This window comes from Giraffa tippelskirchi, chromosome 5 (genome assembly GCF_054371585.1).
Source record: "Giraffa tippelskirchi isolate mGirTip1 chromosome 5, T2T-mGirTip1v1.2.pri, whole genome shotgun sequence".
NCBI lineage: Eukaryota > Metazoa > Chordata > Mammalia > Artiodactyla > Giraffidae > Giraffa > Giraffa tippelskirchi.
In genome coordinates, this window is record NC_137279.1 from 180,439,994 (window position 1) to 180,461,993 (window position 22,000).

At 47.8% G+C, this 22,000-nt stretch overlaps 1 protein-coding gene and 1 non-coding gene across 51 annotated transcripts; both read left to right on the top strand.

The window, feature by feature from the left end:
- The first annotated feature begins 7,187 nt into the window (after nt 1–7,187).
- PABPC4 (poly(A) binding protein cytoplasmic 4) lies at nt 7,188–21,442 on the top strand. Of its 50 annotated transcripts, none has more exons than XR_014054288.1 (17): nt 7,188–8,309; nt 10,983–11,176; nt 11,901–12,016; nt 13,264–13,403; nt 13,744–13,838; nt 14,492–14,629; nt 15,196–15,291; nt 17,050–17,322; nt 17,631–17,718; nt 17,864–17,983; nt 18,487–18,576; nt 18,668–19,108; nt 19,762–19,822; nt 19,906–19,999; nt 20,131–20,261; nt 20,515–20,617; nt 21,129–21,442. XR_014054288.1 is itself a non-coding variant. In XM_081492079.1 (17 exons), the coding sequence occupies exons 1-17, from the start codon at nt 8,117–8,119 to the stop codon at nt 21,144–21,146; spliced, it is 2,082 nt and encodes a 693-aa protein (XP_081348205.1). In that variant the 5' UTR covers nt 7,188–8,116; the 3' UTR covers nt 21,147–21,442. The 50 variants fall into 50 exon arrangements, 17 of the variants coding, with proteins under 17 accessions (XP_081348205.1, XP_081348207.1, XP_081348209.1 ...); XR_014054289.1 differs by having other exon boundaries at nt 18,668–18,880; XR_014054276.1 differs by having other exon boundaries at nt 18,668–18,795.
- On the top strand, nt 15,556–15,690 carry LOC145508133 (small nucleolar RNA SNORA55). The gene has a single exon (XR_014055392.1). It is a non-coding gene; the product is annotated as a small nucleolar RNA SNORA55 (small nucleolar RNA).
- Nucleotides 21,443–22,000: the final 558 nt, after the last annotated feature.

Here is a 22,000-nt window from a genome sequence, read left to right on the forward strand (position 1 = left end):
AGTATTACATTATCCACTGTCTATCAAATGCTCTTTGTATACCTGGTACTGTGTAAAAGTTTATGTATATTATCTCATATCATTTCTATTCTATCAAAGAGGAAACTGAGGCCCAGACTTCATAACTAAGCAAGTAAATGTTTTATCCATCGCTGGACTTTTATCTGTAGAATGATTTCCTGGCCTCCATTCCATTTCTACTTTACAAAACACCACCTTCTGTTAAAGGTTCAGCTCCACTGTTACCTCCTCCAGGAAGTTTTCCTTGGGAGGACAGAAAGGAAAGAACATCCTCCCTTTAGTGGGAGATTCTGGGTCCCTTTTCCTTAAAGGGCCGACTGAGCCCGTCACACAATGGAGGAGGCCCGCAGATGGGACAATGGTCCAAAGTTGTGCAGTTCGTCTTTTGCCTGAACCAGACCTCCATGATCTCAGAGACCCTGTCTGTGGATGAGGAAGGGTCTTCCTTCCTGAGAGGCAGAGCCATTGTTGCTTATAGGAAATGGAGCTTTTGTAGGTGGAATGACCTCCTGCTGGGAGGATGGGGCTGGGTTTCCCCTGCTCTTACCCTCAAAAAGTTTCTAGATTCAAAGCACTTTTCACAAGTTCCATACACACACATATTTGGTTGCTTTTTTATCTCTCTCCTTCATATGGGCAGGACATTCCGTGAATGTTTAGCTCACAGGTCGTCCCCAGCACCAGGAACAGAGCAAGCCTGGTTCTTAGAAATGCCACATGACCTTGATTAAATGACAAATGAATGACTCCAGAAAGCAAAGCTCTGACATTCTGCTATACTACAGAATCCTCAGTTGCAGAGACCTCCTCCCCTGCAGCCATGTCGTCACCATGAAGTGTTTTTTTTTTCTTCCTCTTCCCACCCTGGACTCATTCTTTCTCTTGACACATCATACCATCTATGAAGTATAGACCTGCTGAGAGTAGGTTCTGCCCCGGTGAAAGAAAAATCGCGCCCCTTCCCATTCCAGCAAAGGTAGATTTGCACTGATGTGCTCAGGCCTCCTCCCCGATCACCAGTCTGGTCATTTGTACAGCCTCTACCCATCCTACCAGACCCTGACCCAGTCCTGTTTAGATTTTGCAGGACCGGAATCCAAGAGTCTTCTTTGGTGGCTTTGCTTCCCTCTAAGACTTATTATTAAGTGATATCCTTGTGTTGACATGGGTGGAATCTAAATTTTTTTTCCCTTTTCCCAGAATTTTTATTTTCTTTGACTCTTATTCTCTCAGTTATCACATCTGACTAGTCACAGATTGGACTGGCTAAATTTTTTTTTAAGCAAGTCACTCTCTCCATCGCCACGGCCTCCACCTTAGTAGCCCTCACCTCCCAAGTCTCTTCCTTGCAATCACCCTCTAATCCTTTTATATTCTGTAGCCCAAAAGGGTTTTTTTTAATTAATTAATTTATGTGGCTGCATCAGGTCTTAGCTGCAGACTTGGGATCTTCATCGCACCATGCAAGATCTTGCTTAGCAGCGCACGGACTCTGATTGCGGCACGTGGGCTTATTTGCTCCACGGCGTGTGAGATCTTAGTTCCCCCACCAGGGATCCAACTTGCGTCCCCTGCATTGCAAGGTGGATTCTTAACCACAGGACCACCAGGGAAGTTCCCAAAAGGTTTTTTAAGAAATGTAATTTGAGCCAAGGCAGCTCTCTCCTAAAATCCTTTAGCTCTGCCCTTTGATCTCAGGATAAAGTCCAAATCGGTTCAAGTCTCCTAGAGCAGGCTGTCTTTTCCACCTCTCACAGCACCAGTCTGTCCTTCAGACTCCACTCCAGCCGACTCTCTCTCAGGGCCTTTGCACAAGCTGTTCTTCCTGTCTTCACTTAGGTAACTCTCCTCTCTTCTCAGTACAAATGTAGCTTGATAATAATAATTATCATTTACACAAGCGATTCAGGTGTATTGTCATGAGAGCCCTACTAAGTAAGCACCTTTATTAGCGTACTTTGCTGTTAGGTCGCTAAGTCATGTCCAACTCTTTGCGACCCCATGGACTACAGCATGCCAGGTCTCCTTATTCTTCACTATCTCCTGGAGTTTGCTCAAACTCATGTTTATTGAGTCAATGATGCCATTCAACCATCTCATCCTCTCTCATCCCCTTCTCCTCCTGCCTGCAATCTTTCCCAAAATCAGGGTCTTTTTATATCAGGTTGCCAAAGTATTGGAGCTTCAGCTTCAGCATCAGTCCTTCCAAAGAACATTCAGAACTGATTTCCTTTAGGATTGACTGGTTTGATCTCCTTGCTGTCCAAGGGACTCTCAAGAGTCTTCTCCAGCACCACAGTTCAAAAGCATCAGTTCTTTGGTGTTCAGCCTTCTTCACGGTCCAACTCTCACATCCATACATGACTACTGGAAAAACCATAGCTTTGACTACAGACAAAGCATAGACAGACCTTTGTCGGCAAAGTGATGTCTCTGCTTTTTAATATGCTGTCTAGGGTGGTTATCACTTCTCTTTCAAGGAGCAAGTGTCTTTTAATTTCATAACTGCAGTCACCATCCGCAGTGATTCTGGAGCCCGAGAAAATAAAGTCTGTCACTGTTTCCACTGTTTCCCCATCTATTTGCCATGAAGTGATGGGACTGATGCCATGATCTTAGTTTTTTGAACGTTGAATTTTAAGCCAGCCTTTTCACTCTCCTCTTTCGCTTTCATCAAGAGGCTCTTCAGTTCTTCTTCGCTTTCTGCCATTAGGGTGGTGTTATCTGCATATCTGAGGTTATTGATATTTCTTCCAGCAATCTTGATTCCAGCTTGAACTTTATCCAGCCTGGCATTTCTCATGATGTACTCTGCATGTAAGTTAAATAAGCAAGGTGACAATACACAGCCTTGAAATATTCCTTTCCCAATTTTGAACCAGTCCAGTGTTCCATGTCCGATTCTAATTGTTGCTTCTTGACTTGCATACAGGTTTCTCGGGAGACAGGTAAGGTGGTCTGGTATTCCCAGATCTAAGAATTTTCCACAGTTTGTTGTGATCCACACAGTCAAAGGCTTTCTCGTAGTCAACAAAGCAAGAGTAGATGTTTTTCTGGAATTTCCCTGCTTTTTCTATGATCCAATGGATGTTGGAAATTTGATCTCTGGGTCCTCTGTCTTTTCTAAATCCAGCTTGTACATCTGGAAGTTCTCGGTTCACACACTGTTGAAGCATAGCTTGAAGGATTTTGAACATTACTTTGCTAGCACGTAAAATGAGTGCAATTGTGTGGTAATTTGAACAATTTTTGACATTGCTCTTCTTTGGGATTGGAATGAAAACTGACCTTTTCCAGTCCTGTGGCCACTGTTGAATTTTCCAAATATGCTGACGTACTGAGTGCAGCACTTAACCACATCATCTTTTAGGATTTGAGATAGCTCAGCTGGAATTCCATCACCTCCACTAGCTTTGTTCCTAAGGCCCACTTGACTTCACACTCCAGGATGTCTGGCTCTAGGTGAGTGATCACACCATCATGGTTATCATTAAGACATTTTTTTGTATAGTTCTTCTGTATATTTGTGCCACCTCTTCTTAATATCTTTTTCTTCAGTTAGGTCCTTGCTGTTTCTGTCCTTTATTGTGCCCATCTTTGCATGAAATAGTCCTTTGGTACATCTAATTTTCTTTAAGAGATCTCTAGTCTTTCCCATTCTGTTGTTTTCCTCTATTTCTCTTCATTGTTCACTTAGGGAGGCTTTGTGTCTCTTAGCTATTTTTTGGAACTCTGCATTCAGATGGGTATATCTTTCTTTTTCTCCTTTGCCTTTCACTTCTCTTCTTTTCTCAGCTATTTGTAAGGCCTCTTCAGACAACCATTTTGCCTTTTTGCATTTCTTTTTCTTGGGGATGATTTGGATCACTGCCTCCTGTACCATGTTATGAACCTTCATCCATAGTTCTTCTAAGCACTCTATCAGATCTAATCCCTTGAATCTATTTCTCACTTACACTGTATAATCATAAGGGATTTGATTTAGGTCATACCTGAATAGCATAGTGGTTTTCCCTGCTTTCTTCAATTTAACTCTGAATTTTGCAGGAAGTTCATAATCTGAGCCACAGTCAGCTCCCAGTCTTGTTTTTGCTGACTGTATAGCTCTATATCTCCTTCTTCAGCTGCAAAGAATATAATTACTCTGATTTGGTGATGTCCATGTGTAGAGTCATCTCTTGTGTTGTTGTAAGAGGGTGTTTGCTATGACCAGTGCGTTCTCTTGGCAAAACTCTGTTAGCCTTTGCCCTGCTCCACTTTGTACTCCAAGGCCAAACTTGCCTGTTACTCCAGGTATCCCTTGACTTCCCACTTTTGCATTCCAATCCCTTATGATGAAAAGGACTTTTTTGTGTGTGTATTAGCTCTAGAAGGTCTTATAGGTCTTCATAGAACCATTCAACTTCAGTTTCTTTGGCATTAGTGGTAGGAGCATAGCCTTGGATTGCTGTGATGTTGAATGGTTTGCCTTTTCGTTTTTGAGATTGCACCCAAGTACTACATTTCAGATTCTTCTGTTGACTGTGAGGGCTACCCCATTTCTTCTAAGGGATTCTTTCCCACACTAGTAGATATAATGGTCATCTGAATTAAATTAACCCATATCTGTCCATTTTAGTTCACTGATTCATAAAATGTCAATATTTACTCTTGCTGTCTAGTTTCACCACTTCCAATTTACTTTGATTCATGGACCTAACATTCCTAACAGTCCTATATCATTGGACTTTGCTTTCACCACCAGACAAATCCACAACTGAGGATCGTTTCCGCTTTAGCTCAGCTTCTTCATTCCTTCTGGAGCTATTTCTCTGCTCTTCTCCAGTAGCATATTGGACATTTACTGACCTGGGGGCTTCATCTTTCAGTGTCATATCTTTTTTCCTTTTCATACTGTTCATGGGGTTCTCAAGGCAGGAATGCTGAAGTGGTTTGCCATTCCCTTTTCCAGGGGACCACGTTTTGTCAGAACTCTCCACCATGACTGGTCCATGTTGGGTGGCCCTACATGGCATGGCTCATAGTTTTACTAAGTTACACAAAGCTGTGATCCATGTGATCATTTTGGTTAGTGTTTTGTGACTGTGGTTTTTATTCTGTCTGCCCTCTGATGGATGAGGATAAGAGGCTTGTGCAAGCTTCCTGATGGGAGGAACTGGCTATGCAGAAAACTGGGTCTTGTTCTGGTGGGCAAGGCCATGCTCAATAAATATTTAATCCAATTTTCTACTGATGGGTGGGGCTGTGTTCCCACCCTGAATTGCTCAGTCATATCCGACTCTGCGACCTCATGGAGTGCAGCCCACCAGGCTCCTCTGTCTATGGAATTCTCCAAGCCTGAATACTGGAATGGGTTGCCATTCCCTTCTACAGGGGATCTTCCCAACCTAGGGATTGAACACAGGTCTGCATTGCAGGCAGATTCTTTACCGTCTGATTCACTGTGGAAGCCCATTTAGTTTATTTACAAATTGGAAATCTGAGTCGGAGATGTAAACTAGCTTGCTCAAGGTCACACAGGTAGTAAATTCCCCACTAGATAGCTATACAAGGTTAGGGACTATGCAAGCTTTGCTTATGGTATTCATTTGTTTGCTGCTGCTGCTGCTAAGTCGCTTCAGTCGTGTCTGACTCTTTGCGACCCCATAGACGGCAGCCCACCAGGCTCCCTCGTTCCTGGGATTCTCCAGGGAAGAACACTGGAGTGGGTTGCCATTTCCTTCTCCAATGCAGGAAAGTGAAAAGTGAAAGTGAAGTCGCTCAGTTGTGTCCGACTCTTAGACCCCATGGACTGCAGCCTACCAGGCTCTTCCGTCCATGGGATTTTCTAGGCAAGAATACTGGAGTGGGTTGCCATTGCCTTCTCCCATTCATTTGTTTAATAGATATTTATTATTTAGTATGTGCCATGTAGGTACTGGTCCATGTTTCTGCTCTCATGAAGCATTTTTATAGTGGGAAACAAACCAAACAGGCAAACACATATGTGAATAACATGATTTCAGATAGTGAGCCTTGAAGATAAGAAGACAGAACGGTGTGCTGAGATGTACAGTGCTGGTAAGCTACTTTAAACGACTTGGTGGTCTAGGAAGGCTTCCCTCAGGAGGGGATCTATGTACAGATGGAGTGCTCCATAAATGTTTCTTGATTTAATACGCTACCTAGAGTATAAATGTCAAAAGGGAGAGAGGGACTTTATCTGCCTTGTCTGCCATGGTATCACCTAGCACCTTTATCTGATGTTGACATACAGTGAGCCCATTTCTTTGAGTAAATATATAAATACTATTATCTCTTCATTCATTTAATCAAATCAATGGTTTTCAATGGGAGCATCTGTGTGCCTTTTAGTAATGTCCAGTTTTCCGTGATCACAGTGATGATGAGGGTGGTTCCTGGCATTTATGGAAGAAGGGATTATATTTTACAACACCATGTCCACAGGGACAGTCCCACATGGAGTAGATTTGTCCTATGTACTGCATGACTTTCAAAGGACCTGCTGGATCCTCATGCCGAGGAAAAATCTTTTTATAACGATCAGATCTTAGACTGTGACTCCCTTTTACATGGGAACAGAACAGATTCTGTGTCCTTAAATTTCAACTAAATTTCCAGGAAGACCACAACCTTGTAAATAGAGGGATGATTGTATCTTGTTTTATTGAAGCTTTTCCAAAATTTGTTCATCTTTCCAGAGCATCTCATCACCCACGGGTACTACCGCAGGAGTAGCTGTCGTGTTCCCGATGCTTCTACCTTTAGGTCTCAGTAATCTAAAAGCTTCTGAATGTCTTCTCCTTTATTTGGGCCCAGTCATTTACATGGAGCACCTATTATGTAACTATAATTTACTTTATGTCATCTTTATTTTACACTTCGGCAAGACATTGATTACAAACATGATGCGCGCGAGCGGGTGACATTATCCTTGCGTTCTAGTCGCAGACGAACGGGCGGTTTACACTCCAGCCTTCCGTAGGGAAAGCGGCGCTTGGGTCCGGCCGAGGCCCCAGCGGAGCGGTCCTCCGAGCGCCAGGGGTCGCTGTGGCTCCGAGCGGCCGCGCCGGGACGCTCTCCTGTGGCCGCCCCGCCTCGGGCCCCCGGGCCGAGTGGGCGGGCACGACTGCGCCCAGGTCGCGAGGCGCCCTTCGACCAGCAGCGCCCGGGGCGGGCGGGTATAAATGGAGCGGTGGCTCCCCCGGCCGCCTCTCTCCGCCCCGGGTCGCCGCAGCCTCCACCACTTTCGGGCCTAGTAGCCTGAAGCAAAAAAAGAAAAGAGAAAAAGATAAAAAAAAAAAATCCGAAAACGCTTTAAAATTTAAAAAAAAAAAGAGAGAGAAAGAAAAAGAAAAAGACGAATCCTCTTCGGAGAGCCCGCGGGGAAGTCACTTTCGCACGCTTCCGGCCTGCCCGCCGCCGCCGCACCTGGGCGTCTGTCGGTCCCCGTCCGTCGGTCCGGTGGTGAGCCGCCCGCGCGCCCGCGTCCACGCGCCGCCGCCCGGTTGCGCCGCGTGGCAGCCCCGCGCCCGCCGCCCTCGCCCCCCGCACCACGTGTCCGCGCTGCCCTTCGCCGGCCCGGCGTGGGAGGCGGCTGCGCGCTCGGGCCGCCCGGGGCTTGCCGAGTCGGCACCGACAAATATTTGGTTTCCCTCTTCCCCGGGCTGCTGTAATCTTAAACCGCCGGGAGCCCGAGGCCTATATTTATAGAGAAACGCGCGTCTCGGAGGCCGCCGTGGGCACCGCCGGGTTACCTCTGGAAATTTTTTTGTCATTCGGAGGGGAGTCCCCGTTTTAATTTTTTTCCCTTCTTTTGAAATTGAGAGCTTCAGACCAGGACAGCTGAAAAATTACAAACTCCCAGGGAGGGCCATATTGTTTTTGAGAGCCTTTTGTCTGCGGTTTGGCAATCTTGTCCGAGCCGTCCCCGAACTCCTCTCCGGCCCTCGGAGCCGACTCCCAGCTTCTCCGAGCTTCACTGCCACCTGTGAGCCGCGGCGTGGGCCACGGCTCCGAGCGGAGCCCCTTTGTCCTGTGCGGTCCCTCTTAAGAAGTCCTCCTGGCGGGGCTCGGGGTGGTGGGGGCTGGGGAGATGAACGCTGCGGCCAGCAGCTACCCCATGGCCTCCCTGTACGTGGGTGACCTGCACTCGGACGTCACCGAGGCCATGCTGTACGAAAAGTTCAGTCCTGCGGGGCCTGTGCTGTCCATCCGGGTCTGCCGCGATATGATCACCCGCCGCTCCCTGGGTTATGCCTACGTCAACTTCCAGCAGCCGGCTGACGGTGAGTACAAGCTGTGGCCACAAACCTGTGGCCCTTGGAGTCCTTCTCCAGGCGGGTCCCCACCCCCGGGGAGGGGGCATCGCCACAGCGCACAGAAGCCGTAGTGGGGGACGGGATGCGGGGGTTGAGAACCCGGGATCCTGGCATCAGATGACCAGAGTTTCAGTCTTGCTTCCACCACTTGCTAACTGGGTGACCTTGGGCTAATCAGTGGTGGGAGGAGGGGGTGTTGGAGCCCAAGGAGGACCAGAAGGAAGTTGCTGTCATTCCATTTGTGTGGGGCGGGGCGGGGGTGGCTGCTCTGTTAAGAGAGCCTTAGCTGGCCAGGGGCTCCGGCCCCTCACAGGCCTGAGGAAAAGGCAGGATGATTGAAACACAATTTCTTCCAAAATTTTACATGGCAAAACTGCTGTCCCCTCCCCTCACTTGACCCTAAGCTTAAGAGTCTTTGGTTTTGTGCTGATGGATCTTTCAGGGCAGGTAGGAAGCAGGGGAACAATTCTGTGTGTTGAACTTGAGCAGGCACTTGTGTTAGCGCCACCAGGGTGTATGGTGCCCCGCCAGCTCCCTGGGCTTTGGAGCAGGTTGCGTAGGTAGTCAGGGAGGCGCCCCTTGGAAATCCGCTAGGCTGTTGGGGATTATCACCTCACCTGTGGACAGTGCTTTACACTTGTCAAAAACCCTTTCACTTCATCTCATCTGAAAAAGATAGGACTTCCAAAGAGGAAAAGGAACTGCGAACGGTTGGAGGCTAAGCTGGGACTGCGGGTGCAGTGCTCTGCCAGCCCTGACTGGGGCTGGAGCATGTTGAGGTATGCTACAGGCCTGGCCTGAGTGAGGCCAGAAGAAACCTAATCGGGGGTTGCACGTGACTCCAGAACAGCAGGGAACAACTGTAGAGACAGATCATTACTGGGAGAAACAAGCCTTCCTGTGGCAGAGGATCTCCAGGTCCCTATTTTTGCCCCCACACGGTCCACTGTCCGTGAAACCCACAGAATGTCACTTGCTCAGGATGCAGCTGATACCAGAGAAGTGGACTTGTTGAGAGACACAGCCCCGCTCCGGTCAGTTCAGTGGGCTCTGGGTTTTTTCTGGCCACAGGGCACGAGGAAGTAGCTGAGTGTGGGCTTTTTAGGGGGGAGTAGTGGGACCATTGGCTCTTGTCAGCCTCCTTGACTCTTCTGAACAAAAGTCCTGTCACTTAGAGATAGTAGCACAAGCCATTGGTTAGTGTGTCTGCCAACACATACCTCTGCAGGACCTCTCCCTGCTATAAATAAGTGCAGCCAGATTTGTCAGACTAAGCCGACTTGTCTTGTGCAGCACTGTCTGGAAATAGACAGGAGCCGTGTTGAAACGGGCTTCTTCCTTGCTAATTCATGAAACACAGTTTGGGGTCGCAGGCCGTGGATCAGAGTCCTCACAAGCGAGCCCTCTGTCCTGGACATTCGCTGACTTGGACCTGCCATCTCCCTTTTTCCTGACCACCTTCCCTCATACTGAACGAATCTAGCTGAGAACAGTGGGAAAGGTGGTTGGAAGTACTGAAAAGGAGCTACTCTGCTGGCTGACTGGACAGATGAGCTTGTGGAGGGGCAGAGTTAGGGATCTTGTTCCTGTTTTAAGTGAGATGGTGCCTTGAGGCGGGGTAACACCCCCTACCCCATCCCTTCCTGGGGGAGGAGATTCTGGGTGATGTCAGTGCATAAGTCAGGAAAAGTGGGTCTGAATCGTTTACTGCCAGTAAAGAGAAGTGTTCTGCTGACAGATGGTGTATGCCTGGATTTGGTTGAGAAGTGAAGGAACATCCCAAAGCACTGGGTTGAGAACTTGATTGGGCACTGGGACATCTGAAATTCCTGGAATTCCCTGGAACTCAGATGGAAGCTTCAGATAGCCTAGAAACCACTAGGTTCAGGGCCTGCCTGCGCTGGCAACTTCGGCAGCAAGGTGCTGTGGTTTCATCCTTCTCATTCTGATAACACAAAGAACATTTCCATGTGTGACCGTCATTTTGATAATTAAGGTTTTTTGTCTGAATTTTCCGAGAAATTGAAAATACAGGCAACTGGGCTGAATTCAGAGATAGGACAGTTTCCCCAGTTGATTGTTCACAGGATTTTTTAGTCATTTGTCCAATAGATGAGTTGTAAACTAAGCGACAGCTAGTTGATAATGCTGATGCAATATGTTACTGAAAAATAATCAGAAAGTCTGCCATTAGTTTCTTAATCGGTAGTTAGCTATACTGTTTAGCCATCCTGATCATAAGTTTGTCCATTTGATAAGATGGATCATTTCGCCTGTTTCACCTCCCTCCCTGTGGGTAGTAGGCTTCGAAGTCTCTATAGATGATAAAGCTTAATCAAATGTAAGGTGTTATCATTTGATCCTGGTACCATAAATGCATTTAGATTATCTTGCCTAACCACCTTACCCTAGAGGGACTGAGACTTCTGCCATGAAGGAGGACGATTTGCTAGGACTTCTATCCTCGGTAGTGTTGCAGGCTAGAGGAAACGGACGTCGTTTAATTTTAATAGAGTTCCCTGTATCAGAGTGCTTACCTTGAAAAGTCCTGGAGCTATCTGTTCCTGGGATGGTGGCAATCATTTAAGTACGCAAGGTAACGTTTTATATCCTCAATGGGAGTGTGTTTCTGTTTTGCAGCTGAGCGGGCCTTGGACACCATGAACTTTGATGTAATTAAGGGAAAGCCGATCCGGATCATGTGGTCTCAGAGGGATCCGTCTCTGAGAAAATCTGGTGTGGGAAACGTCTTCATCAAGAACCTGGACAAATCTATAGATAACAAGGCACTTTATGATACTTTTTCTGCTTTTGGGAACATTCTGTCCTGCAAGGTAAACACTGATTAAATGATTTCCAGCAGAATAATTAACTGAATCATAAAAACAAATATTAAGTGGGGAATTGCCTTGGAATTGGGCGGCTGGGTGTGATAATTTTCAAAATGCTGGAAATGGCTCAAAAGTCTAAAAGTTCCCTGTAGATAATCTCTGTGCCACAGCCCGGCATAAACCAGCAGGTGCTTTCTTGTCTTTGTTTATTCTTCCCTCTGCCTGAAATATCCTTCCTGTTTCCTAACTTTGGAAGGCATCAAAAGGCTCTCTTGTGGGGGGGAAGGGTGGCAAGTACCTGAGCAATGCCTGGTCTCCAGGAAGCTGTACTTAAGTCATTTTAGAAGCATGAATTCACCCTCTTCCTTCTCCATGCCCCTGTTTCTGTTGGGGCATTTTGTGCAACCTGTGTGGTGGTGGTTTGCAGAGCTGACTCCACACTAGACTGAAATTCTGTTGTGGGCTTGGAAAATGGTTTATCTTTCTGTAACCTTGTGGTTTTGTACCCAGATCTCAAAATAATTTTTTAATGAAATAAAACTTTTGGAATAGAACGCAGCCTAATGTGGCTACCGTTTGTAAGTGGAACATCACTAGGTACCTACTGTACTCTCCTTCCTTTTGACCATGGATGGGCTAGAGGCCTCTCAGACTCAGGAGCCCACACGGCTCTCGAGTCCTTGGAGCTGGGCAGTGGTGCTGAAGTGGCCCGCCTTATCTTTGACAGGTGGTGTGTGATGAGAACGGCTCTAAGGGTTATGCCTTTGTCCACTTCGAGACCCAGGAGGCTGCCGACAAGGCCATCGAGAAGATGAACGGCATGCTCCTCAATGACCGCAAAGTGTGAGTGTCCCAGTCCGGAGCAACAGCCATCGCATGAGCCAGCCGTGGCCCCACCTCGGTATTAACTGGCACACACAAGGCGGCTACTGGTTCTCTCGGCCCAAGTGTGGCCTGCTCCTACCTCTCCACTCCAGGGCTGGTGAGTCTCCCTGCCTGAGCCGTGGCAGCCCTTTTGACTCGCCAAGGTGGGCTTCCAGCCCAAGCCATGGCCGGCCTGCCGCCTCTCCCTTAGAAGCATCCGTCTGTGGGTTTTGTGAGCATTGGCAACAGGGGCTGGCTGGAAGGCAGCTCTTGAGCCCACTCTGAGCAGGGGTCTTGGCCAGCGGCAGAGTGGAGAGGGCCCTGGACTGACCACAAACTGTGTACTAGCCATGTGACCTTGACCTTCCATGACTCAGGTCTGTCCATGGGGTCACTCGCTAGGAGTTGATGCCAAATTGTCCCCTCCACTTGGCTAACTTATGACTCAGTGGCCTTCAAAATACTAGGCTGGCTCCACAGTAGTACTTTTACAGTGAAAAATCTCATCCCAGTACAGAAGACTGTTCATAATAGACCGTGTTGCTTTGGTGTGGTTACTTTAGAATGGAGAGATGGGGATCTTAGTTAAATCACGCAGGGAGAGAAGGGACCATACGGTAAATCTTGGTTATGACAAGCAAAAGTCATTTCTGTCCATTGTGTTATTAAACAGACCAGGGAATGGGTTGCATTGATGATGTGTTTGTGCCCAGTGGTCAAGTCTTCTAAAGGTATCACTAGAAAGAAACCTAAAAGATTTTTAATGTAAGGGTACCTTTTCCAGTTAAGTGTAAGCAGCACTAGAATGAATACAGTGAAAAACAAAGGCTGCCTCTTGGTTCACTCCAGCAATCTCACTCCTAGGATTAACCACTGTTAACAGTTTGGTTTGTATCCTTCCAGACCTTTTCTATGCATTTACATAGATGTACAGAAATGAACGTTTTAAAAACATGGTCATCAGGTTTCTTCACGAAGGCAGTGTGATGTGGTAGGAGGGGCCCTGGCCTGAGCCAGGAGCCCTGGGGCTGATCCTCGAAGGATAGTCCCGCCTCTTTCTCTTTCTGCTGGGGAGTTCGGGCATCTCTGAGCTTGCTCTCTTGGTGGTTGGATGGGGACTCGTGTTTTAACCTCTCCTGTCAGCCTTTAATCTGCATTCCTTTGGGCCCCTGGAAATCATGTTTTGTTCCTCTGAGTGATCAATAATTTTCATGGTTTCTTTTTAGGTTTGTGGGCAGATTCAAGTCTCGAAAAGAGCGGGAAGCTGAACTTGGAGCCAAAGCCAAGGAATTCACCAATGTTTACATCAAAAACTTTGGGGAAGAGATTGATGATGAGAATCTGAAAGAGCTATTTAGCCAGTTTGGTAAGTCAGGGTCCCTTGCCCTCCTGTGTCCCACCAGACCTGGAATTCATCTTTTTACTTATTTAAGAGATGAGGGCATCTAGACCCAGAAGTAAAATGCCTTTTATGACAAAGGCCACAGGGTAGATAGGAGTAGGCCCCAGGCCTCAGCTCTTGGCTTCATCCTATTTTGTCCCGTTCCCAAGACCATCTCAGCAGCTTGGTCGTAATTAGAAGGCCAGGCATGGTGCCTCTTGAGTCCGTCTGGCCTCAGCAGGAGCTTCAAGTGAGCTCCCAAAGAAGCCTCTCTTTGAGCTGTGGTAGAGATGCTGTTACTAATAGTTCTGTCCTTTGGCAATAGGTAAGACCCTAAGTGTCAAGGTGATGAGAGATCCCAGTGGGAAATCCAAAGGCTTTGGCTTTGTGAGTTACGAAAAACACGAGGATGCCAATAAGGTGAGAGTAACATGAGGGTTGGGGAAAATTTGTAGGGAGTGGCCCCAGCGTGTGGGCAGGGTCTTACCATCACATAGGGTGGAGCTGGCATTCCCGGAGAATCTAGTAGTTATGTGCAGTCTCTGTGCTCTGGAGTTATCTTCCCGAGGCATTTCACATAACTTTTCAAAGCATTTGGCGTGTGCCCATCAGCTCTTCAGGCCTGTAGGTTGAAAGTATAAGGCAGGGATTTGCTCCCACTTGTAGGTGAGGGAACCAAGAGCCCAGAGTTGCCAATCGAGGAACAGTAGCCACTTCTGGGCAAAGCATTGTGCTAGGCCCACAACACTCAGTATCACTCAGTATCCTCAAAAGAACCTGAGAAATGTAGTGACAGCCAAATTATTAACATAGGCTCATGTCTGCTATGCTTGTATTTATACAGCTGTACGATTTTTTCACTGTATTATCTCAACCAACGACCCATTTAAATATTAACCCTATTTTACTGATGAGAAGGTTTGGATTGACTTAGCTGACTTGAGAAGGAAATTAGTTTTTAGCCCTATAGGGCAGATTTCTTTCTCTCAGAATATTTGGTGGGACTTAACAGACCTCCGGAGCAAGGCCCCTGCCTCTGCATCTTGGTTTAAAGTCATGTATTTCCTCTTCAGGCTGTGGAAGAGATGAATGGAAAAGAAATCACTGGGAAGGTCATTTTCGTTGGCCGTGCACAAAAGAAAGTGGAGCGGCAGGCCGAGTTAAAGCGAAAATTTGAACAGCTGAAGCAGGAGAGGATTAGTCGCTATCAGGTGAGAGGTGGTCGCAGCCCAGCTTACCAGCAGGATGTACTTCAAGGTATTGGCAAAAGCACCCTTTGATTGGCAGGCTTTCTCTTCGGGGACCATGAATTTGCTCTTCTGATTTCTCCCAAGATCATCAGGTTTAAAAGGATATACTTGCCAGATACAGCAGCAATTTTAGGACAGAGACAAAGATTTAAATTATTTGTTTAGGGACTCTGTTCTGGAAACCTCGGTCTGTTCTTAGTCTTGACGTTCTGTTTACTTAAATGATAGCCATTTGTCTGGAATGGTGGTAAGGAGAGCCCTGCTGGGTCAGTGGTCAGCCTGAGCAGCTGTGAGGAAGGCTGGGACTGCATCGATGGTCCTGTCAAGTCTTCAGGCAGTCCTTCCTCAGCTTTGATCCTGCATCAGAATCCCCAGCAGAGCTTGGGAAAACACATAGCTGGGCGCACAGCTTCTGCCTCATTAGTGGCAGGTGCTCGCCTGAGAATTCGCATTTCTAATGAGTCTAGGGATTGAATTTTGAGAACCACAGTTTTAGGGCATGTGTAACAGAGATCTTTCTGCTTCAGGGGGTGAATCTCTACATTAAGAACTTGGATGACACCATCGATGATGAGAAGTTAAGGAAAGAGTTTTCTCCTTTCGGATCAATCACCAGTGCTAAGGTATTTTATACTGAAATTCGGGGATTGAAAACAGAAGTTATAATCCTGTAGAAGTCTATTGCATTTATTTCATTGAAGGGATAGGATCTAAATTTTGTTCATTTCTGAGAGTAGCTACTGGCCTAGGAATTTCTCCTGGCTTCACTTAACCATCTGAGTATATGCTCTGGAGAATGACAGTTCATTGGTTTAATGTGCACTGTCTCCCAGGCACCAGGATGTGGAGATGAACCTGACTCAGTCCCTCTCTTCCAGCCCCTGAGAGCACCTGAATCTTTCCCATTCTCTGCTGCTCTGTGCTGGTGTGGGGACAGATGGTGCTACAGTATGAGCAGAGGAAATCCAGACGGGCTGTTTTCCATTTGTCTTGGGGCCTGTCTCTACGACTCTGCCACACTTCTCAAACGGAGGTGTTTTGAGGATTCTGGAGTTCGGTCTTGTAAGAAGGAGAGGAGAGTGGAAAGTTTGTTTTTCTGTGTTTTGCATCTGCTTGATTTTCCTTGTTAATTATATCAACTGAGTTAGCCAGGGGCAGTAAGTGCAAACCCCGTTGTAAAAATAAGGAGTTGAGTCCTTGAGCAAGAGAATACTGGTTAGCTGAAGATGTCACACCGCATGTCCTAGGTGCTCTGGGTTTGTGGTGGGAACTGGTGGCGTCTGAAAGTTTGGGGCAGAGCCTCCTACAGACTCTGTTCCCACTTCATAGAGGTGCAGTCCACATCACAGAGTCCTTCAGGTGACGAGAAGGGAGGCCAGTGGGCCAGTGAAGATTTGGCAACCCTGCCCTGGCCCTTAGCTTGTCACTCACAGCCCAGGAGCATTATCAGTGGTAGCAGGGTGTTGGCCAGAGGCCACCCTCAGGAATTTCCTCAGTTCCTTGCCCCCTCCTTCTTATCACCCTCTTGATGGGCCTCCAGCAGTGCAACGAATGATAGATAGTCTCTTCTAGCTGACCAGCACAGGAGTCATGATGGTATTTGCAAGAAGAGAGCAGAAGCACCATATCTTGAAGTTTCCTGGGTGCCATTTCCAAGATGAAGATGTCGTAGTAGTTTCACATGCATTATTGGTCCACCTTGTTGGTAGACAGTTGTTGGGTGGTTACATGTCTTTACTCCCCAGGCCTCCTCTTTAAGAGATTCTCCAGGCTGTGAGCTAACGATCCAAGACTACGTGGTCACATTGCTCCCAGTGCTTCTGAGGAGAGAGGCTGGGAAAAGCAAAAAATGAGCTGCTCAGGCGAGGAAAAAGCCTTTTTTTTTTTTTTTTTTTTCTTTAAGCAGTATAGCATAGAGATTACAGAGCAGGGCTTGAATCCAGCTGCCTGTCTCCTGGCTGGTTGTCTTTCTGCTGTGTTTATTCCCATTGAATTGAGGGTGGCACACATTGATTTTACAACTCCTGAAGTTCAATTCACCAAGGTCTTGGGCAGATGAGTTCTACAAATAAATTGCTTGATGCTGCTGTCAAGATCTCTGAGTTCCCAGAGATATCTATGCTTTGGGGTTTCAGAAAACATCTTTGGGTTCCTGCTTCGGCCATTAGGCATCTCACAGTACTTGGGAACTTCAGTCACTTGGGGATCTAAAAAAGCAAAATGCTTAGGTTCTCCCTTAGAGGCGGTGACGCAGTTGGTCTGGGGTCCGTCATGGGACTCAGCTGAGATGCCCTGACTCGACCTGGCAACTCTCACAGTGGGGAGCCCAGGTTTTAACACCTGGGCACCTTTGTCCTAAGTGGCTGGTCTCGTTTTTGTAGGTGATGCTGGAAGATGGGAGAAGCAAAGGATTTGGCTTTGTCTGCTTCTCATCCCCTGAAGAGGCAACCAAAGCAGTCACGGAGATGAATGGACGCATCGTGGGCTCTAAGCCACTGTATGTCGCGCTGGCCCAGAGAAAGGAGGAGAGAAAGGCTCACCTGACGAACCAGTATATGCAGCGGGTGGCCGGGATGAGGGCGCTGCCCGCCAACGCCATCTTAAATCAGTTCCAGCCTGCAGCTGGGGGCTACTTTGTGCCGGCAGTTCCACAGGTGGGTCTGCTGTCTGTTCACGCCTCTTTGGAACCTGCCTGCTGACAGCTGCTCCCACAGTCCACAGTGGTGGGGGAGATGGAGTAAAGATCCTTCAGATAAAACAAGGAAGGACTTACTCGTGGTCATGTGCACACAGTGGCAGGGGTAGAGTCCCCATTCACTGACTGCCCTTCCCACGCCCTTGAGTAGAGAGTGCCTCTGTCCCAAATAATCAACCTAGAGCCTGATACGGAGATGAGATGAGATACTACTCTAGTGTGGCTTCAGGTCCTTAAATAAAAGGGCTTGGTTGCTCTTTCTTCCAGGCTCAGGGAAGACCTCCATATTACACACCTAACCAGTTAGCACAGATGAGGCCTAATCCACGCTGGCAGCAAGGTGGGAGACCTCAAGGTAGGTGGTGGGAAACAGTGATCTGATCCCCCAGGATGTACCTGTCCTGGGCTCCCCCACCTCCCCTCCCTGCCTGCTCTGGGGTACAGTCAAGGTTCAGGTCCATGTCGTTCACCAGTGATGTGCGATTTTGTCTCTTCACCAGGCTTCCAAGGAATGCCAAGTGCTATACGCCAGTCTGGGCCTCGTCCAGCTCTTCGCCATCTGGCTCCAACTGGTAATGCTCCGGCCTCTCGCGGCCTCCCTACTACCGCTCAGAGAGTCGGTGAGCAAACTGGCCTTGAAGTGTGGCCCGGGGAGGAGGGAGTCAGGACGACTAGGCTCTGCCCAGGGTTGGTCTGTTCGTTGGGCTCACCGTGTTGTCCGGTCCTGGTTCTGTAATCTTAGCTGTGTGCTTAGGTAGGTACTGGAGCAGCAGGAAAACAACCTGTGTTCTGAGTGTTGGTTCCTTTTAAGATTCTTTGCCTCATCGGTGACTCTGAAAAAGTTTAAGTGTAGAAATGTGTTAGTTGAATGACTGCAGAGGCAGCCTGTTCTTTGGGTGGGGTTGGGAGATTCAAGGCACTTCTTTGCAGAGTATGTCCTGTATTCCAACCAAGAGGTGGCAAGAGTTGTATGTTATCTGTTGGCCTTTCCTCGAAAGTAGCGCTAGTGGCCCCACGTGTGCTGTGTGCTGTGTGAACGTGCTTTGGAATTGCTCCTTCCGTGGGACGTGGCCAGTTGGACGTCTGCCGCCAACACTGATGTGCATTTGCTGGTCTGTTGTAGGGTCTGAGTGCCCGGACCGCTTGGCTATGGACTTTGGTGGGGCTGGTGCCGCCCAGCAAGGGCTGACTGACAGCTGCCAGTCTGGAGGTGGTATTGGATGCACAGAGAATGGGGAAAGATGGGATTTGACGGGTCTTTGCCCAGACCGTTGGGCTTTAATTTCACTTGTCCTTCTCCTAAGGTGTTCCCACAGCTGTGCAGAACTTAGCGCCTCGTGCTGCTGTTGCTGCCGCTGCTCCTCGGGCTGTTGCACCTTACAAATATGCCTCCAGCGTTCGCAGTCCTCACCCTGCCATCCAGCCCCTGCAGGTGAGGTCCACCAGACAGAACCCTAGAAGGGTTTCCCCTGTTTCCACATGATGTAAAAGCTGCCTTGCTTGGATTCCTTTAATAGGTATTACATGCCTGCTCTGTGTCAGGGGGCTGTGTCCTGTGGGGGACTCTAGTGGGAGAGAAGGGGCTTGCAGGTGTTCTTCCTGATGAGACTTGACTCAGCAATGCCCCGGAGGAGACAGCCTGCTTCCTGCTCTCCTCCTCAACATGCGCAGGGGCTCTCGCAGCTCTGAGCTTCCATTTCACTTTCACATCCAGCGGCTGAGTTGATCCTGAGTTGATCTGCAAGGTAATGGGGTGAACATCTTGTAGATGAAAGGCTCGGCTTCAGAGGTATTAGGTTGGGTTGGAGGAATTGGACCCGGATCCCAGGTTTTCTGCGCTGTAACTACTGTCTCTAGAGCTGTGCCCCTCAGGCAGGTCAGACAGGGAGCTTGTGATAGAACTCTGCGGTTTGCTTGGGGGAGTGGTGCTGGGCCTTGTTTCCTCCTGCTCCATGCTCTAGGTTGGAGGTTTCTCAGAAGGCCCTGTGTGAAATATTTTTTGTCTACCAGGCCCTTCTTTTAAACGACTGTGACTGGTATTGACATTGCCTGTTGACAGTCCTCAAGCATTTGATATAATAAACATGTGATGCAGTAAAGGAGATACAGGATGCAATTATAAGCATTTTTGTATTTCTGCCCTTTGACCGAGTTTCTACTGGGAATTCACCCCTAAAGGAAAACTTTCAGCAGACAACTGCACATACCAGTGTTCACAGGACCTTATTTATTATCAAGGCTTTGATGCCTTCACTGGCCTTGAGTCAATTAAAATTGTTTGGTAGATGCCTGCCTAGCACTGTAGGTTTTTCTGAATCATTTCCCTTCCCTTCGAGTAGCATACCATTTTAATTGGTTGTGGTTTTTTTCCTCATACCACTCTCTTCCTCCCTCTCAGTCCGCCAAGACTGAAGTCAGTTCACCGACAGCAAGGACAACTGCTTCCATCTCCTCTTTCAGTCAGTAGACTTGAGTGGTCGGGTTCATGACCGCTGTCACTGTCCTTCCCATGTGTTAACCTGCCGCCTCTCCTGGTTCCCAGGCACCCCAGCCTGCGGTCCACGTGCAGGGGCAGGAGCCGCTGACCGCCTCCATGCTGGCTGCAGCACCCCCCCAGGAACAGAAGCAGATGCTGGGTCAGTGATCCTTGTTCTTGCAAAGGGGGAGGGCCAGAGGTGGGGGAGCGACGCTGAACTACTGACCTAGACACTAGCGTCCATCCTCTGCTGGGATTCCACTGGGTTTTTCATGGGCTACCTTCCCACAGGTGAACGTCTGTTCCCACTCATCCAGACGATGCACTCGAACCTGGCTGGGAAGATCACTGGGATGCTGCTGGAGATCGACAACTCGGAGCTCCTGCACATGCTGGAGTCCCCCGAGTCTCTCCGCTCGAAGGTGGGCGGGTTCTCCGATCCTGGGCCTCTGCTCACTGGGCTCAGGAGGACAAGGGGTGGCCTTGAACACCCAGGAGTGGCAGAGAGAAGAGTCTGCTACCCCCATGACCACTTCCTTGTGCCTCACCTGTGACCTAAGGACTGCTGGGTTGTGGGGATCTGGGAAGGCAGTCAGCACTAGGGGACGCCCCACTGGGCCTGGTCCAGGGAGGGGCGGAAGGGCTCTCCTCAGATGTCACTGACATTTCTTACAGGTGGATGAGGCTGTGGCGGTCCTACAGGCACATCATGCCAAGAAAGAAGCTGCTCAGAAGGTGGGCGCTGTTGCTGCTGCTACCTCTTAGACAAGGACGAACCGTATGTTTGGCTATTTTTATTTTCTGCAATGATTTTAACTCCTGAATATCCCCCTGAAAGATAAACATGGGCAGAGGCGGGGGAAAGAGCACACATGGTAAAGGCCAGGGCTGGAGTGTTGGTAGGGCTTGACTTAGCCCCTTGTTCACGGCCTGAGCCCTGTCATTTGGAGTTGAAGTAGGGATGCCCAGGAAAGATCAAGTGTGGGGCTTTCCATGGAGTAGCTGCAGAGTCACTGGTTCTTAACCAGGGTTGCCTCCTCAGAGGACATTTGGAGACTTTTGGTTGTCACAACTGGGAATGTGTTACTGGTATCCAGTTGAATAGAGGGCAGGGATGCTCCTGAACAACCTAAAATACACAGAAATATCCCCAACAGAATTATCTGGGCCAGAATATCAGTGGGCACCAAGGCTGAGAAACCCTACTCTGCAGTACTTCTGTAAGAGATTTCTGAGTCTCTGAGGTTTTTTTGATTATGTATTTATTGTGTTGGTGCTTTTCTTTTCAGGATTCAAAAGCCAAATAAACCCTCATGGAATTCAGCTCAAGGTTTGAAGACTTCCTAGCTTGTCCTATGGACCTCAACACCAAGAACCGCAATTGCAAATTTAATAGGTCATTTTGTATCAAAAGGTCAATTATGAAGCACCTAGAATTTTTCAATTTAAAGAATATATTCTCTGGGTTCTGATATGGCCCAGACAGTGTTAACTTTTTTTTTTTTTCTATTGTGGGTTTTGATTTTTTTTCCCCCAGAAATTGGTTTTATTTGATGTACCCAAGTCTTAAGTTTCTCAATAAAGAAAAAAAATCTCCATAAAACTGACTCTGTTTTTCTCTGACCACAGTTTTCTGTAAATTCCAGTGTTCGCTGAAAGTAACTTGGATGTAAATAAGGTCAATAAATAAAGTTCTGTAAGCAGATTGTTTTGGGTTAACAAGGTGTGTAGAACTGTCCCATTGAATTCTATTATGGGAGAATGTAAACAGAAGTCTTCTGGGGATTGGAATGAAAACTGACCTTTTCTAGTCCTATGGCCACTGCTGAGTTTTCCAAATTTGCTGGCATACTGAGTGCAGCACTTTCACAGCATCTTTTAGGATTTGAAATAGCTCAACTGGAATTCCATCACCTCCACTAGCTTTGTTCATAGTGATGCTTGCTAAGGCCCACTTGACTTCACACTCCAGGATGTCTGGCTCTAGGTGAGTGATCATACCATTGTGATTATCTGGGTTGTGAAGATCTTTTTTGTATGGTTCTGTGTATTTTTGCCCCCTCTTCTTAATATCTTCTGCTTCTGTTAGGTCCATACCATTTCCGTCCTTTATTGCGCCCATCTTTGCATGAAATGTTCCCTTGGTATCTCTAATTTTCTT

Excerpts from the sequence above, each read along its gene's own strand:
- PABPC4 (XM_081492079.1), top strand. The coding sequence starts at position 8,117 with ATGAACGCTGCGGCCAGCAGCTACCCCATGGCCTCCCTGTACGTGGGT. Across the intron at positions 11,177-11,900 it reads GGAACATTCTGTCCTGCAAG|GTGGTGTGTGATGAGAACGG; the intron begins GTAAACACTGAT and ends TATCTTTGACAG. Across the intron at positions 17,719-17,863 it reads GCAAGGTGGGAGACCTCAAG|GCTTCCAAGGAATGCCAAGT; the intron begins GTAGGTGGTGGG and ends TCTCTTCACCAG.